Here is a 14498-nt window from a genome sequence, read left to right as displayed (position 1 = left end):
TTTTCAGCTGATTAAGAGATAAAGCGTGTCCTCGCTCACCACTTGTTAGCACTGTCCCTTGCCTGGAAACGGGGGCCTCACTGGGGAGAACAAGGCAAACTCAAGATATATTTCAGAGGGGGGTGAATTGCATGAAACCCTAAATCTTAATAACTGCATACAATCTGGTATGGCAGTTATTATTGATTGGGGATTTTCTACCACAGTTTCTAGCCTTAATTCTTAATAATCACATATGTTAATGTGGTTATTAACTAAGGCTGATTTTTACCATACACACATTCTTCCCGTTAATATGTGTAACTCATAATGTTGTCTTACTCATCTGGTCTGGAAAGTTTTGTGGGTGATGAGAGCAAGATAGATTAGGCAACTGTATGGTAAAACTCAAAATCCTGATGGTGGAGATTGCCAGCGTTGTCCTGTGTATGAAACTACTGTCTGCTCTACACTTGTTGCAGGAATGGTCTCCACATCAGGTTACAAAGAGCCTGATGCCACTTATGACTTTTGTTCTCATTTTGCCCTGCCAGCAATGGATCAGGCACCTCGGAAGATCTGTTCTGGAAACTTGATGCCCTACAGACCTTCATTCGGGATTTGCACTGGCCCGAGGAGGAGTTTGGAAAACACCTGGAGCAACGCTTGAAGCTTATGGCAAGTGACATGATCGAGTCCTGCGTGAAAAGGTAGGTGCCCGTCAGCAAACCAGTTGTGTTTCTCATAGGAGCTCACAGGATGCAATGCTTTTTCTGTCTTTTGATCAATGAAGCTTCGCTTCAACCACCATTTATTAGTGACCCCAGCTCACCTCTGCCCAGCACAGGCGTGGTGGAAAGCCACCCTATTGCTGTGAGCTGTGGACTCTCCCAGGCAAGCACTTCTTTGTTGAGATTCTGGAGGGTGCATGTTCACAGTAAGGCAATAAATCACCCACTCTTTCAGGCTTTATATGTAGATACTTATTTTTGGTGCCTCCTGTGAGGTCAAGTCTTTGTAAATGCAGTTTGATGTCAATGAGGTTGAGTGCTGAAGGCATAGCCCTAAGAAAGATCCCAGCACCCACCTATAAAACACAGATACATGAAAAAAACAAGCCAAAAAGTGATCCAAAAAAGGGGATAGCATATAGCTTGGCATGCAGGTTTCACATCTGCCGCCGACTGAGAAAAGCTGTTGTATCATCAGCCACATTACAGGATATTCACCTGCAGGTCTTCCAAAACAGAGAGATTTCTTTCAAAAACTTTTAAACATACAGGCAGCTGTCATTCTGAAAGTAAAACATCGAGGCTATAAATTTCCAATCTTTCCACAGTAATTTATGTCCATCTGGCATTAGAGGTGATGAGGCAGGAGGAAGAAATGAAGTTTGCATTCTACTGTGCAGAAATTAATAGACAAAGAGACAAATCAAAGGAAAAATGGGTGCTGAATACAGCTGGTACATGCTAATATTAGCTGCAATGTGTGATGTGGCTGTTCTGTACCACAATTGCCTGGCCACTCTGCAAGTGTGAGCGTGGCATTTATTGTTCATATGTTCCTCACAGTCTGGATGGTCTGGATGTGCAGTGTCACCGTAGGAGAAGGCACGTTTGGTCCCCAAGATGTAGGCAGGAGACTCGCCCGCTGGAAGGCAGACAGCTCAAGGCTAGCTGTCTTCCGATTCTGGAATAAACCCCAGTACATTTTAAGTGCAATGAGGTGGTCATGACGTCTTTGGCCTCAAGCAAGTCACCCTTTATTGCAGCAGCTCATCTTTGGTCCTTTGGCTGGCACAAACGTTGAGCTTCAGTTGTCCTCCCGTTGTCAGACTGTCCTTTAGGAGCAAACCCAGTGCTGGAGCTCTGCTCTCTGCTCTGCCCCTGCACCACCAGCAAAACATCTAATTTATTTCTTTTTTTTTTTTTTTTTTTTTTTTTAAATTGAAACCAAGGCACCTTTGCTGCACCTGCAGTGCAGTTATAGCTGTGATGTCCTACAGAAATCAGACCAGGTTAGCACAGCTGAGATAACTGGGAAAAATGAGCCATTTTCCAGGTACAACTGAAGAAAGGCTTGTGTGCCTGAAAGCTGGGTTTGTTTTTTTCCCCAACTGCTTCAACCTTTCTACAAATATGTTGCCCCTCTGTAAAAACCTGGCCCAGCTTGTAATGGTATGCCTATATATAATGGTTCTGAGCATAAGTAAGTAGGAACATGCTCATCTCTGCAAGGAGATGGAAAATCCCAGTCATTTTGGGTCCTTTCAGTAATTATCAAGATTCTAGTCCCCGAGTCCAGGCTAAATCTGGCACTGGTAATTAAATCAGTTCAAATGCCACTGCTGATGTAAACCAATATGCTGCCTTCCCTATTTATATCACCTGCAAACAGGGCCTGGCTAAGGTTTCTTTAGCAATTTCGGTTTGACACAACATTTTTCTTCGCGTCTGTCTCTGAACTGTTGAATACCATGGAGGAGCCACCCCGCCTTCCGCACTTGGTTGTATTTTGGTGCTGTCAGGAAAGCAGCCCTCCAAGGAAGGCCTGTTTTGCTAATAAATCCGGGCAGGAGGACCTGTGTACCTGCTCAGATCTTATCCCAAGAAGGGGAGTTTCACGTTTGTAAATGAGTTTTCATTTACACAACCCTTGGGGGATCGTTCACAATCAGAGTTATTCCTGAGCTGCAGCTGATATTATTTGTTATTTCTAAATTGAAGCTCCTATGTTAATTTGTTGGCAGATTCTGTCTGATGTGATAATTGTTCTCTGTTAGGTTAGACTAGTGAAGTACCTCCGGAATCTGCAGAGGGGCTCCAAAGAAAGGCAAGGCAGTACCCACCATACTGCAGAGCATCCCCCTTGTTAGAGTCACTAATGCCTTGGTATTTTAAGATACAACACGGGATCACATTCTGCAGTCTTTGTCCCAGGAAAGCTCTTGGTGTAACAGGGTTTGTAACTGCCAGGGATGTCACATTTGAGCTCCGTGAAGCCTCAGGAGAGTGGCGAGGTGCGGGCTCATGCGATGCTTGTGCATGTGCTCCTACAAGTGTGACTGCACCCATGCACATTTAGCAGATGTGTTCTGGTGAACGCGTGTAGTTCAGGAAAACCATTTCTATGAACTTACCAGAGAGACAGTTAGGAACTTCCAGCCAGCAAATACAATCATGTAGATGTAAAAATGCAATGATCTGGCTAATGTCCTCTTAGTCAAGCGATGAACGAGTTTCTGTTATTTGTAGTTGATATCACGGGGCAATAGGAACTTCCTTTAAGGCATCAGGCTTGCTACTTGTCTGATGTAATGCTAATGCAACCAAATTATAGGTGTGCATTGACACGTGTTTGTAACATCATCACACTGTTTATCAAGCCTGAGAAAGTAATCGTTTCCCTGAAACTGTTGCACACTTTATAAATAGTGTACATTCTGGAAAACAGGGTTCTTTTTGAACTGGAAAAACATTTTCAGTAAAAGCAGATTTGTAACAATTGCACTATAGCACTCCCAGCAGCATTCAGCTTTCTGGTTTCTCAGGCTCTTCTCCGTATTGTTTCACGTTGTTATTAATATTATTATTATTAGCCTCAGTATGTTTAAAAGGAACTGTAATGTCTTTTTTCTATTTTCCTTAACAGAACCAGGATTGCATTTGAAGTAAAGCTGCAGAAAACCAGCCGATCAACAGATTTCCGAGTCCCTCAATCAATATGCACCATGTTTAATGTCATGGTGGATGCCAAAGCTCAGTCAACAAAGCTTTGCAGTATGGAAATGGGCCAAGAGGTAAAAATGCAGGTTCTTCCTTTCACAGCTTTGGAAAGCGATGTCATGAGATTTCCTAGCTCCTGTTGTGCTCGTTTCAGAAATGTTGTATCAGTTGTGTATTTAGCCTTCTGTATAGTGTGTGTGGATGAATATGCAGGGGGCTGCTCTCAAATAAATCTAATGAATATAGACATTCGGAGTCCCTGCCACTTTAGGAGTGGCTTTTTGCAAGGGCTGTGGTATGCATAAGGTAACTTTTAAGCTTGGTTGATGCATGATGACCTTATATATCGAGTCATTAACTGCACCTTGGAGCAGATGTCAGCAACACACTTTCTGTATGTAACTATTTTCTGTAGACAAACATAAGGTAAACAGAAGTGCCAAGTTGTTGCTGTGATGCTTGTAAGGAAGAAAAAAAGAAACACACCAAAACACCAAAATAGATAACTTCCAAAAGCAGATTGAAATTCCAGCAGCTGTGACTTCCATGAGTATTGGCTATAATAAGCACACTCGAGGATCCTGGATTCCCAGGTTCTTAATGACTCAAGTTTCCAAACAAAACCTGTTTAAATTAATTGCTGATATTGTTTTTCTTCTGAAGCCATAGCTGCAACTTGAAGTTTCTGTGACATGATCTATGAATTAGATAGACATGGTAAATTGGACTAGATTAAATGCATCATAATGATCATTTTGCTACAGTGGCTTCAAGCCAAATTAAATATTCATATACCAGTCTAGAATAAATTCACAAATACTGTTTGGCTTTCCTACCCTGCTGCTTGTCAGCATTTGCTAGATAAGCCCTTTTGCTACAACTTTCCATGGTCAGATTTTGCAGTGAATCATTGCAAGTTGTTGGGGTTTTTAAAGTTGTTTACTGAGCAGACTTGCTCCAAAGGCCACTGAATGCAGCAGGGGTCCTTGCCCTGATGTCAGTGGTTTTTGGATTAGATTCAGCTCTTCTTTTGGGCTTTCTTATACATGTTTCGGTTATGACATTTTATTTGTGGCAGCCACCTTACAAGAAAGGTTTCATACTGCTCATCATCAGGTTCTTCCCTTGTCCTCCATGTCAGCTGCAGCAGATCTTAAGTGGGCTATTGTTTTCCAGACCTGGTCATGAACTTCCCCCACATTTTCTGTTCCATATTCATACCCATTTATCTCCCCAGATCCCTCAGCCTGCAGCTGCTGCAACATCTGCCCTGGCAGTGCCCCGTCAGCCAGGAAGGGCTGTGGTTGCAATGCTCTCCACTGCAAACCAGGATCAAACCCTTGTGCATTACACTAGCACAGTCCCTGGGGGGCAGGGACATTTTGGAGATCAAGCAGACTCTGATAGCATGGCAAAGCAAGCTCATTGCATTCAGAAAAGTGTCAGGTTAAGCCTTCAGATGGCATGAGACTGATAACTCAGCTGTGTCTGGATATAGCATGACCAGGCACTTGCTGCTTTTTTCTGTGGGAACGTGTGATGCTCTGCTTGCCACAGGTTCCTCCAAATTTTGAGCATCAGTCACAACGCACATTCAGCCTGAGTCAAACTGCAAGTGAGAGGGGAGCAGGCGGCAGCGCAGCTGTTTCTCTGCTGCTCCCAGCTGCAGCGGGGTTAGCTCTGCAGATCTGCCTGGGCTGCTTCAAGGAGGTGTTTGGTACAGCAGCTTGGAGCCAGCCTGACTCCTGTGGCAAGCAGCAGTTGCTGGGGCATGAGTTTTTTAACAGATAGCTGAACTAATAGACCTGTAAAGCAGATGTAAATTGTCGGTGCATAAGTTACCATTTAGGGCTGCAGTATTTTATACACCCTCCCTTTTTTTTTCCTTTCTTTTCGTGAGTGTTACTATACTACCTCCCCCTCCATTCCTTCGTGCCACTCGATATTTCAGCTACCTCTTCCTGAAGCTGTCTAAAACCTCTGTGCCAAGGTGGTTGTGCTGTGGGGGGTAAAAGTTAACATATAGACCTGTTATTACAGCCTGTGAGGGGAGGACAAAATGCCACGCTGCATCTTCCAGTCCCCAGTAGGAATGATGAGACAGTCAGATAAACAGCAGAGGGATGAGAATTCGGGTTATGAGCCTGTGTCTTACTCTGCAATTTGGGGAGCTGGGGCTGTGCATCGCTGAGTCCCTGTGTCCCCCCATCCCTGGTGTGTGCCAGCCACATGGCTTGGCCAGGGCTGCCTGCAGCCCCAGCGGGGAGGGGTGGACAGGGCAGGGGAGACAGGCACAACTCGCTGACGGGTCCCTCCATCAGTGCCGCAGCCACCACGCGGCTCCTAAAATACGTGTTCCCTTTGCAGGCAGCTCAGAAACAGCAAACAGGGCTCACATTGCCCATCGTGGTGCTCAGGCAAGGGCATTTGCCCAGACCTAACTGGAGAAGACATTTTGATAGTAACAAACTGCCGATTTTTCTGACAGTCCAAGCTGTATGTGGGCAGAGACTCTCTCAACACATTATTTGACCTTGCTCCTGCGGTTTCTCTCCCACCCCAAAGACCTTCCCTCTACGACTACCTTCAGTTACACTCACTTTAACAGATACTTGAATGCATTTTGCGAGCATTACCCTGTGAAACAAACACCCATCATTTCATTTCCATTTCCTTGTCTCTAAAGGCAGCTGTTAAAACATTTGGTAAACATACTTTACCATCTTAAATATTTATTTTTCCTCTGAATTTTTAATACATCTAAGGGGATAAATGTATGTATTAAATGTTTCTCAGTTGGTCTAGTATGTTTCTATTTAATATCTAAGGTCAGATGGTCCTTAGAGAAATACAACGTACACACAATCTGTTACATGACAAGGCAAGATACTCATCACATAAAGTCAAGTTGAATCATTGTAGTGCACTGATTATGGATTGTAATAATTGAGCTAATAGAAAGCCACAATGATCTCGATCGAAAGCCAGGGCTATGCTGGGTAAAGCAAACCAGCTATGCGATCTTTAACCTTGAGCATTTTCACAAGAGGTGTAGAAGGAGCTGTTAGAAATGCTGGTTTACGAGCCAGGCATCTGTGAAAGCAGCACCAGGCAGTCGTTTTCCAAACCGCCGCCTTCTCCGACTCCATCCTGGCCAAGGCTCGTCTTCCCGAGGTGGAGCTGGGGCTGCAGCACCGGCAGCATCCTCTCCTGCGCTCAGAGCTGCAGTTTTGTTCTGTCAGGCCTCTTGCTTGCCTCTTGCTTGCTTTTTAAACAAGCTTTTAATTGAAAGCGCATCGGTCAGTGCATTTCACAGTGTATCATTTTGAATATAGCTAGCCATTTTTTAATCAAAGCTCCTGACTTACCTAACGAAAGCAGTTAGCTAAATCCTTGTCTTCCACACATGCAGAAAATGCAGTCGCAGAAGGAAAATGTCATGGGGAAGACACCCCCAATACATGCACAACCCCTTCTTCATCTCCCTTAGGGGGTCCTGGTCATGTGTGCCAAGGACGTTGGCAGCTCCTACCTGCACCCAGCTGTCACAGGTCCCTGTCACCCCATAGCTACATCTGCAGCTGCGCTGGGAACAGCCAGGTCAATCCTGAGAGCTGATAAGGGCTGTCTCTGTGTTGAGCAGATGAATCATAACTACAGTCCCATGATGGACTCATGTATGTCTTGACCTGCAAAGCAGGACGTGGAAGCGGGAACAGCAAATGCAAATATCACGTGCTTGTTCGTGTATGTTTTTTGCCTCCGAGTGGGCCCGGCAGATCGCAGCCTGTCCTCCCGCGTGGGTGAGGACATATCTGACCAGCCCCAGCCAGGACGTCAGGTGGGATGTGCTGCACCACGTACCCCTGCCCTGCCCGCCCTGCCCTGCCCCTGCAGCAGGGCTCGCGCCTCAGCCGCATCCAGCCCTGGTGAAGGGTGTGCAGAGGCCCCGATGCTGAACCCTCCCTGTCGACAGCCGGTTGCCTTCCTCTTCAGAGCAAAATAAAACCCCAAGAGACTGTCAGTTAGGTACAATCCGGCCCCTTCCCCCTGTTCTACTGCCTGCAAATACTACAGTGAAAGGAGGTTTTGATCATGTTTCATTTTCCATTGCTTATTGTTTCTGTGCATGATGCTGCTGTTCTCATACGTCTCTTTTTTGAAAAGATTTTGGTTTATTTATTGTTTATGTTCATATGTTCTTTTTCCTGTCTTTTGCACTTTCCTCTTTATTTCTGTCCCCAATCATCTGAAAAGTTTGCTAAAGAGTGGGTAAGTGTGTCCTACTTTTATTTTCTTTTTTCCAAATTCTTGTATTGATATGTTACTGTCATAGAAAAAAACATCCCTAAACTGTAGAGCAGTTCAGAGAAAACCGATCAGACACTGAGGCCAACATCTAGCATTTGTAAAGCCCTCACAGTCTTCCTTCCCAAAGTCTGATTAGTATTTAAAGCAGATTTGTCTCTTTCAATGTGATTTGATGTTAACATTTTAAAACAATATTAATGCCAAGTGGTAATGAATATAGTGACTAGCACCAGTGCTTGAAATGTTTGACTGAAAAATCAAATGTTTTGTGTTGGAAAGCAGTCATAATCAGTATTTTCTCAGTCCATTGAAAATAAGAATATACTGTATGTTTTCGCTAATTAAATCTTCTATTGGAAACAGGTCTTTTCTAAATTAGTAGAAGACTGTATTTTAGTACCTATTCTAGCCATATTGCAGCTGATTGCATCAGAGCTCCCAAGCTAAGAAAGGTTTGGCATGTGAAGAAATTGGGTTGAAGACTCAGAAGTGCTGATGCTGCAGGCGCTGGCGGTGGTCAGCCCATCCTGAGCTAGTGCCACGGGGTCTGCTGTCAGCCGGGGCGCGGGGCTGCACTGCCTGCTGGCTTTTGCATGGGACAGAAAGGCTCGTCTGGGTTTGTTGGGTGTTTTTTAGATGTATCTTACAGTCACTGAAGCAAAGCGTTTAAACGAGTGCTTAATTTGAGCCACGTGCCTGCTGAGCCCAGCGTGTAACGCAGGGTCGGCCCCTTTGCTGCAGTAGATGGGAAGGGCGCAGCAGCATCCCGGTGATTCAGCCCCCCGCGAGCTCCCTGGGGCAGCCAGCCCCCCCCGCTCCCCGGCCGAGGGCTGCGTGGTCAGCGGTGCCCTGGGCGAGGGCTGCCAGCCTGCCACCAGCATAGCTCATCGTTGGGTGCGGTCCATGTGCAACACAAACAGGATAATGCCCACAGAGCTGAAGCCAGAGGACCCCGGGGTCTCTGGCAGCGCAGGGTGCTGGTGCCCACCGGGGTGGCAAAGCCTCTCCTCCGACATCCGCGTGTGGCTCCCGGAGCTGCGGGCACACAGAAGAGGGCATGGTTTGCCCATGCTTCACAAACCGATGGAAGATTCTCCTGAATTCAAGGTCTCTCCTGCAAGTGTAAGTAACCGCTGGCCGCTGTAGTGGAGCACAGGGTAATAAGCTGCATAATTCTTCGGTTTAATACTGCGTGTTGTGGTTTGCCGAGGGGAGAGGCTGACAACCGTAGAGCTCTTGCCTGTGATCAATGCTAATATTTTCCTTCCCCCTCTCCTTTTATTTTTCTTTAGCACCAGTACCATTCAAAAATAGATGAACTAATTGAGGAAACCGTCAAAGAAATGATAACACTCCTAGTGGCAAAGGTAACCTTCGGCTTCAGGTGAAGTGATTCACTGTTAACATTGCATTTTTAATATGTGTGTTTCCATTAAAATGTGACACATTAAGATGTTGAATTGGCTTCTTGTTTCTCACAGGCAAGATCATACATCTCCCAGTCTTTTCATGGTGACTCTTAGATGATTAGGAGCTGTGTGAGATGTAATACGCTGCTAGCAGGATTGCTGTACTGGGCCAGAAGTGGTTTTAAGGAACGGGTGTTATGTTAATGGGGTAACACCCCATGGTCAGCATCACCCCACGACACGGAGGGTGGCTGCAGACAGGGGGTGGCACTGCTAAATGCTGCTACCTAGATGTTGGGGTGGCATGCAGAGATGGTCACCACTGCTAGCATAAGGTTGTATGGACAAAATAACATGTCTTGTGCAAGATGGCCATATGCTCTTCTAAGAAATTAATTTAGAGGTGACAGTGGTGGGAAATACATTCCAAAATGTCAGGTTTAATTGTTTGGAAATTGTTTTTCATCAGTCAGCTCCTCTAGCTCAGCTGCCAGCATTTCCCTTGGGTGGTTGTGTGGGTCTGGTGCACTGTGCTAACAGAGAGGGGAATTGATATGTAGGGAGAAAGATGGTGTGTTTTCCTCTAGTTTCAAACTTTCTGAGAACAAGTCATCCCTATTATACAGTGGAGACCTTTAAACAAAATCCGCCAACATATGCCAGTTCGATTCTTCTGCAAGAATACCCAGCTAGCTGCGTGCTTGACACTGCATACTGGGAGCAAGAACCACCGACTTCCCTGTCTGGAGAGGCTGTGCTGGCTTCTCCACATGCTGCACTCACCTCCCGGTCCCAGCATCACCCTTGACACCAAGGCATGTCTCCCACCCAGCAAGAGGTGGACCACGTAGCACCTGAAGGGCAATGCACCTTCCAACCCACTCCCCAGCCCGCTGTGCTCAGGGACAGGTGGTTCGTTTCTTTGGCAGTGCTGAGAGCTCCACTGGCTTCTTTGAAATTGATGCTGATTTTTACACCCTTCTTCAATTATTAAAAATAATTGCAGTATTTTTTGTCTTTGTAGTTTGTCACCATTTTGGAAGGAGTCTTGGCCAAACTGTCTAGATACGATGAAGGAACTTTGTTTTCTTCTTTCCTGTCATTTACTGTAAGTACAGACTATAGTTGCCTTTCTTCCTTTTTTTTTTTTCCCTGAGTTGTAATCTCATGCTGTCCCAGGACTAGATAAACTACATAATAACTCTGCCATTCTGTGATGTTTGAACACTGTAACCGTCACATGAATGGACAAACAACCTGTATGCAGAGATACAGTACATAAAACACCCAGGATGCATAGGCCACCGTATTGTAGCACCAAGTAAAGCCATCTCCAGTCATCGTTCAGTTTGGTGGAGTTTATTCCGTTGAGGATGTGTATGAAGATGAAAAAAATCATTGCACTGTACATGCAATCTCCCTAACTAAAGAAGTTGCTTCGTTGCCACCTTGCATGACATGTGTGTTCCTCTCGGTGTTCTGTCCTTAACAGTGGCCATCTTAAGTAGTAAAAAGCAAAATAAGGGAGACATAGGGAGCGCTTTTGTGTTTCTGAAAGAGAACAAGGTAGGGGAAACGTCACAAGGTTGTGCAGCACAAGGTGCCTCTAATGCCAGATTTCTCCCTAACATCGCAGAACTAATCCACAGCTCATCACATTACGTATTTCCTAGAAAGGTGCAGGACAAGAACCAGATCCATGCAAAACTGGCCTCAGTATCCAGCAAGGGTTCAGCAACCAGAGCTATAGTCATGAAAAGGTTGTTGTTTTTCTTTTGTTGTGGCAGCTTCTTAGGAAAAACAGATTTCCAAAGGTCTGCTGAAAGTGCACGCCAGAAAGTTTACAGGAGTGTCTCTTTGCAAGCACAGCTTCTCTTATCTCTGCTCACAGACAGGTGTGCACCCAAATGCACGTGTCTGGGGTTGCTTGGAAGGTTACATTAACACTTTCCGCCACCGCCCCTTCTGCCTGCACATGCAGTCTGCGCTCAGTTGTTCACAGAGGCTGGGCGGGAGGCAGAAGGTACTGCTCTGTAAACAGGGAAGGCTTTCCAAAAATCTCGTTCAGTAGTTTTAGCTACTTGCAATTGTTTGTTGTTTGCCACTCTTGGGCCCTTTGTGCTGAGTTTGAGGCAGTTTTGTAGGAGCTGTTTGGAAACAGGGCTGGATGTAGGAAGGCTTACCACCGGCAGCGAGAAACTGCTCGCAGGCAGCTGTGTGCACACAAAGTCTGGCAGCTTATTTCAACCACCACGGGGTTCAAACTAAGAATTTGGACTTTTCAGGTGTGCTGGAGACACTTTGTTCTTTGGAGAAGGAGGGGAAGGGAAGGTGTCCCACTCACTGCCCTGCCCTGCAGCACAGCTCTTCCCCCAGGATAACGCCTGCGTGGTTACAGCCCTGGGGCTGTGCTGGTCCCTGGCCAGGGGGATGCAGGAGAGGGCTTGGGGTGGATACCTTCCCTCGCTCCAGTGCTGTGGAGGGTGAGGAGATGCTCGTGTGCCAGCAGCAGAGGATGTGGAGGCGGCAGCTTTCCAGGCATCGGAAGTACCGGCATCAGCCCGGGTAGACAGTGTAATGTGCAGCCCTTCCTTCCCCATGAATCCAAGCTGTTCCTCGGTTGATGCTGCGCTGCTCCCACCACATCCTACTGTTTATTCTGCCGAGTGCTGCTCCCTTCGATTGCTGAGCAAACCCCCCAGCCACGCCTGGGCTCTGGGTGCCTCTGAGGAGGCAGCACGGAGGTCCGTGGGGTTCAAGCATCCTCACTCTGCTGCTGCTCGGACACTTACTGACAATCAACTGCCCCAGCAGCAGCAAAGCAGTCTGTCCCGCTCTGACCGCCCCACAGCCTTTGAACCTGGCCCTGTAGCTTTGGTTTCCTGAGCTTCCAGCCGGGAAGAGATGTGCATCCGAATAGTTACTGTGTGTGGTGTGTGCAAGTCCCCAGGAAGGTGCCAAGCCCTCGCCCCCAGCAAGGAGCCTGGGCACGCTGCAGAGGAGCAGGATTGCTCCTTTCCAGGCAAGGCAGGTCTCTTGCCTTGGCCCACTTGTTTGCTGGGAGCCACTGGGCAGCACCAGCCACAAGAGGAGGCTGAGGAACAGCCCCGACCCCTTCGGCACTGGGCTTAAAAAGTCTCCCTTGCCTGCAGTAGTAATGTGACTTGCTGTGTTTAGTCTTCACAACGATAAATAGAGAGACTCTCTCTTGTTACAGCATGCTTGCACCACCTCCCACGTTTTCCCTGTCTGAACAAATACAACAAAGTGTGATGGTCCAAGCCGCCGAGCTCTAGAAAGCATTAGTCTCCCACCCCCTTCCACCGACTTCTTTCATCGCGTGTTTTCCAGGCGCTCTGCAAGTGACATGTAATCGGGGGTCTTGTGACAGACAGTTTTATCACCTAGTAGGATATCCTCATTTCCAATTCTTGCCTCGAAATTCAAGATAAAATTAATGCATCTGTTGTCCTAATAAATTCTCACTAGCCACTTCTCCTTGCAGAGCACTTTGAAAGGGAAACACCCTTCTAAATTTGGCCAGACTTTTTTTTTTTTTTCTCTTTTCTGTTTGTTGCTACATTTAAGTGCATCTCAGCAGCAGCAGCCCAGGCCTTGGCTGGGCGTCTACATGTGCAGATCCACTGAGTCACAGGAATGACAGCTGCTAAAATTCCCTTTAATCTGGATGGCCTCTGTAGGCGGAGAATTACACCTACGGTAATTAAAACTAAAGACTGTATATTACCCAAGGGAGACAGAAGTAAAAGGATCTTATTTTTGTTCTGCGCAAGATTTGTATGGTAAACTGAGACGTTTCATGGCAAAGTCACATACTTTGTGAAAAACGGCAGCCTAGCAAAAATCACACAACATCTGGCAGTTTGGAAATTTCACTAAATGTAGCCAAATCTGAGTTTAAAGAAAAACAAGTAATTATTCTGATTAAAGGGGAGTGGGCAGGAGAAGCAGCTCCGTTTTTTTGTGGGTGGAGGGAGGAGATCGCAGGAAACTGCCTGAGTTATTCGTGTCACCTCTTGGCTTTGGAAAGTGGTTTGAGATGGTGGCGCTAAGCTGGACCTAAAGGTGCTAAATCCACGCTCAGCTTGCAGGTTTCCTGGGCTGCTGCTGCATTCCTTCATGCCCTGTGTGATGATTGAAGGTAGTACAGGTGCGTGGCATGGTGCCGCCCCGAGCGCGGACCCCAGCTTGAATCCTGCAGGCTGTCAAGCCGCATCGTTTTCTGAGCTTTTCTCCTGGTTGTTTAGCTCTGCTGCTCAGAAAAAGAGCTCGCTGGGAGCTAGCTTGGGCAGCCCTGCCTGCGGCTGCTCCACACCGGCGTGGGTATGCCGCGACTGCCTGCTCCTCCGGAGCTGCAGCTGTTGGCCGGGCTCCAGCCGCCTTCACGCGTGGAGGCTGGGGCTCCTCCGCTCCCATTCGGCAGGAGCAAGGGATAGCGCTTTGCTACCTCCCGAGAAAGTTGTGAGGATAAATGCAGTGAAAAGGCGAGGTGCCCAGACGGCTGGCTGGAAACGGGGATACCTGGTGGAGAGACAAGTGTTTGCCCTTCGCTGGGAGCCAGGGCTTGGCGCTGATTTTGCCACCTCCTTCGTAAACTCGTGTGCTGGGACCTGCCCCGTCCCCCTCCACCCCCTCTGACAGCCAGAGCCCGGCTCGCACCGCGGCGGCAGGCGCTGGGCACCCTCCTCCTGCCCTTCCCTCTGTGCTTGCCCCCTGGCTCGGCAGCCCGGGCGCTGCCAATACTTGCAGCGTTCACCTCGGCAATTAGCACCAGTCTGGTCTTTTGTATCGCCTCATTGTGCTTAATTATGCACCCCCCACACACACCATATGAGTGCTTCCACCCACTCTCACATTCTGTCTCACACATACATTCATTCTCTCATTCGGGACACATAATTTATTCATCCCAAGATGCAACTGTGTGCGTGTTATATTTAGGCTGTTTTAATGGTAGCTTTAGAAATATTTAAAAGCAGGTGAGCTTTTACACCCAAACAAAGATGGCCGGCAACGCTTACCCTAATTAAAAGCAGAAGCGTTGTGGAAA

General features: G+C 47.0%; 1 protein-coding gene across 15 annotated transcripts in view; it reads left to right on the top strand.

The window, feature by feature from the left end:
- CADPS (calcium dependent secretion activator) overlaps positions 1 to 14498 on the top strand; it is a 220391-nt gene that overhangs the window by 179291 nt on the left and 26602 nt on the right. For 10 of the 15 annotated variants that reach the window (XM_080382923.1, XM_080382919.1, XM_080382920.1 and 7 more), the window contains 5 exons: positions 534 to 689; positions 3634 to 3781; positions 7965 to 7979; positions 9311 to 9385; positions 10452 to 10535. In XM_080382923.1, the coding sequence (XP_080239049.1) occupies positions 534 to 689; positions 3634 to 3781; positions 7965 to 7979; positions 9311 to 9385; positions 10452 to 10535 (478 nt within the window). The remainder of the gene's footprint in view (positions 1 to 533; positions 690 to 3633; positions 3782 to 7964; positions 7980 to 9310; positions 9386 to 10451; positions 10536 to 14498) is intronic. The other 5 variants (XM_080382924.1, XM_080382918.1, XM_080382917.1 and 2 more) reach the window with 1 other exon arrangement.

This window comes from Falco punctatus (assembly GCF_963210335.1).
Source record: "Falco punctatus genome assembly, chromosome: 4".
Classification (NCBI taxonomy): domain Eukaryota; kingdom Metazoa; phylum Chordata; class Aves; order Falconiformes; family Falconidae; genus Falco; species Falco punctatus.
The sequence above is the reverse complement of the archived record's forward strand: the minus strand, read 5'-3'. Positions and strand labels throughout refer to the sequence as shown.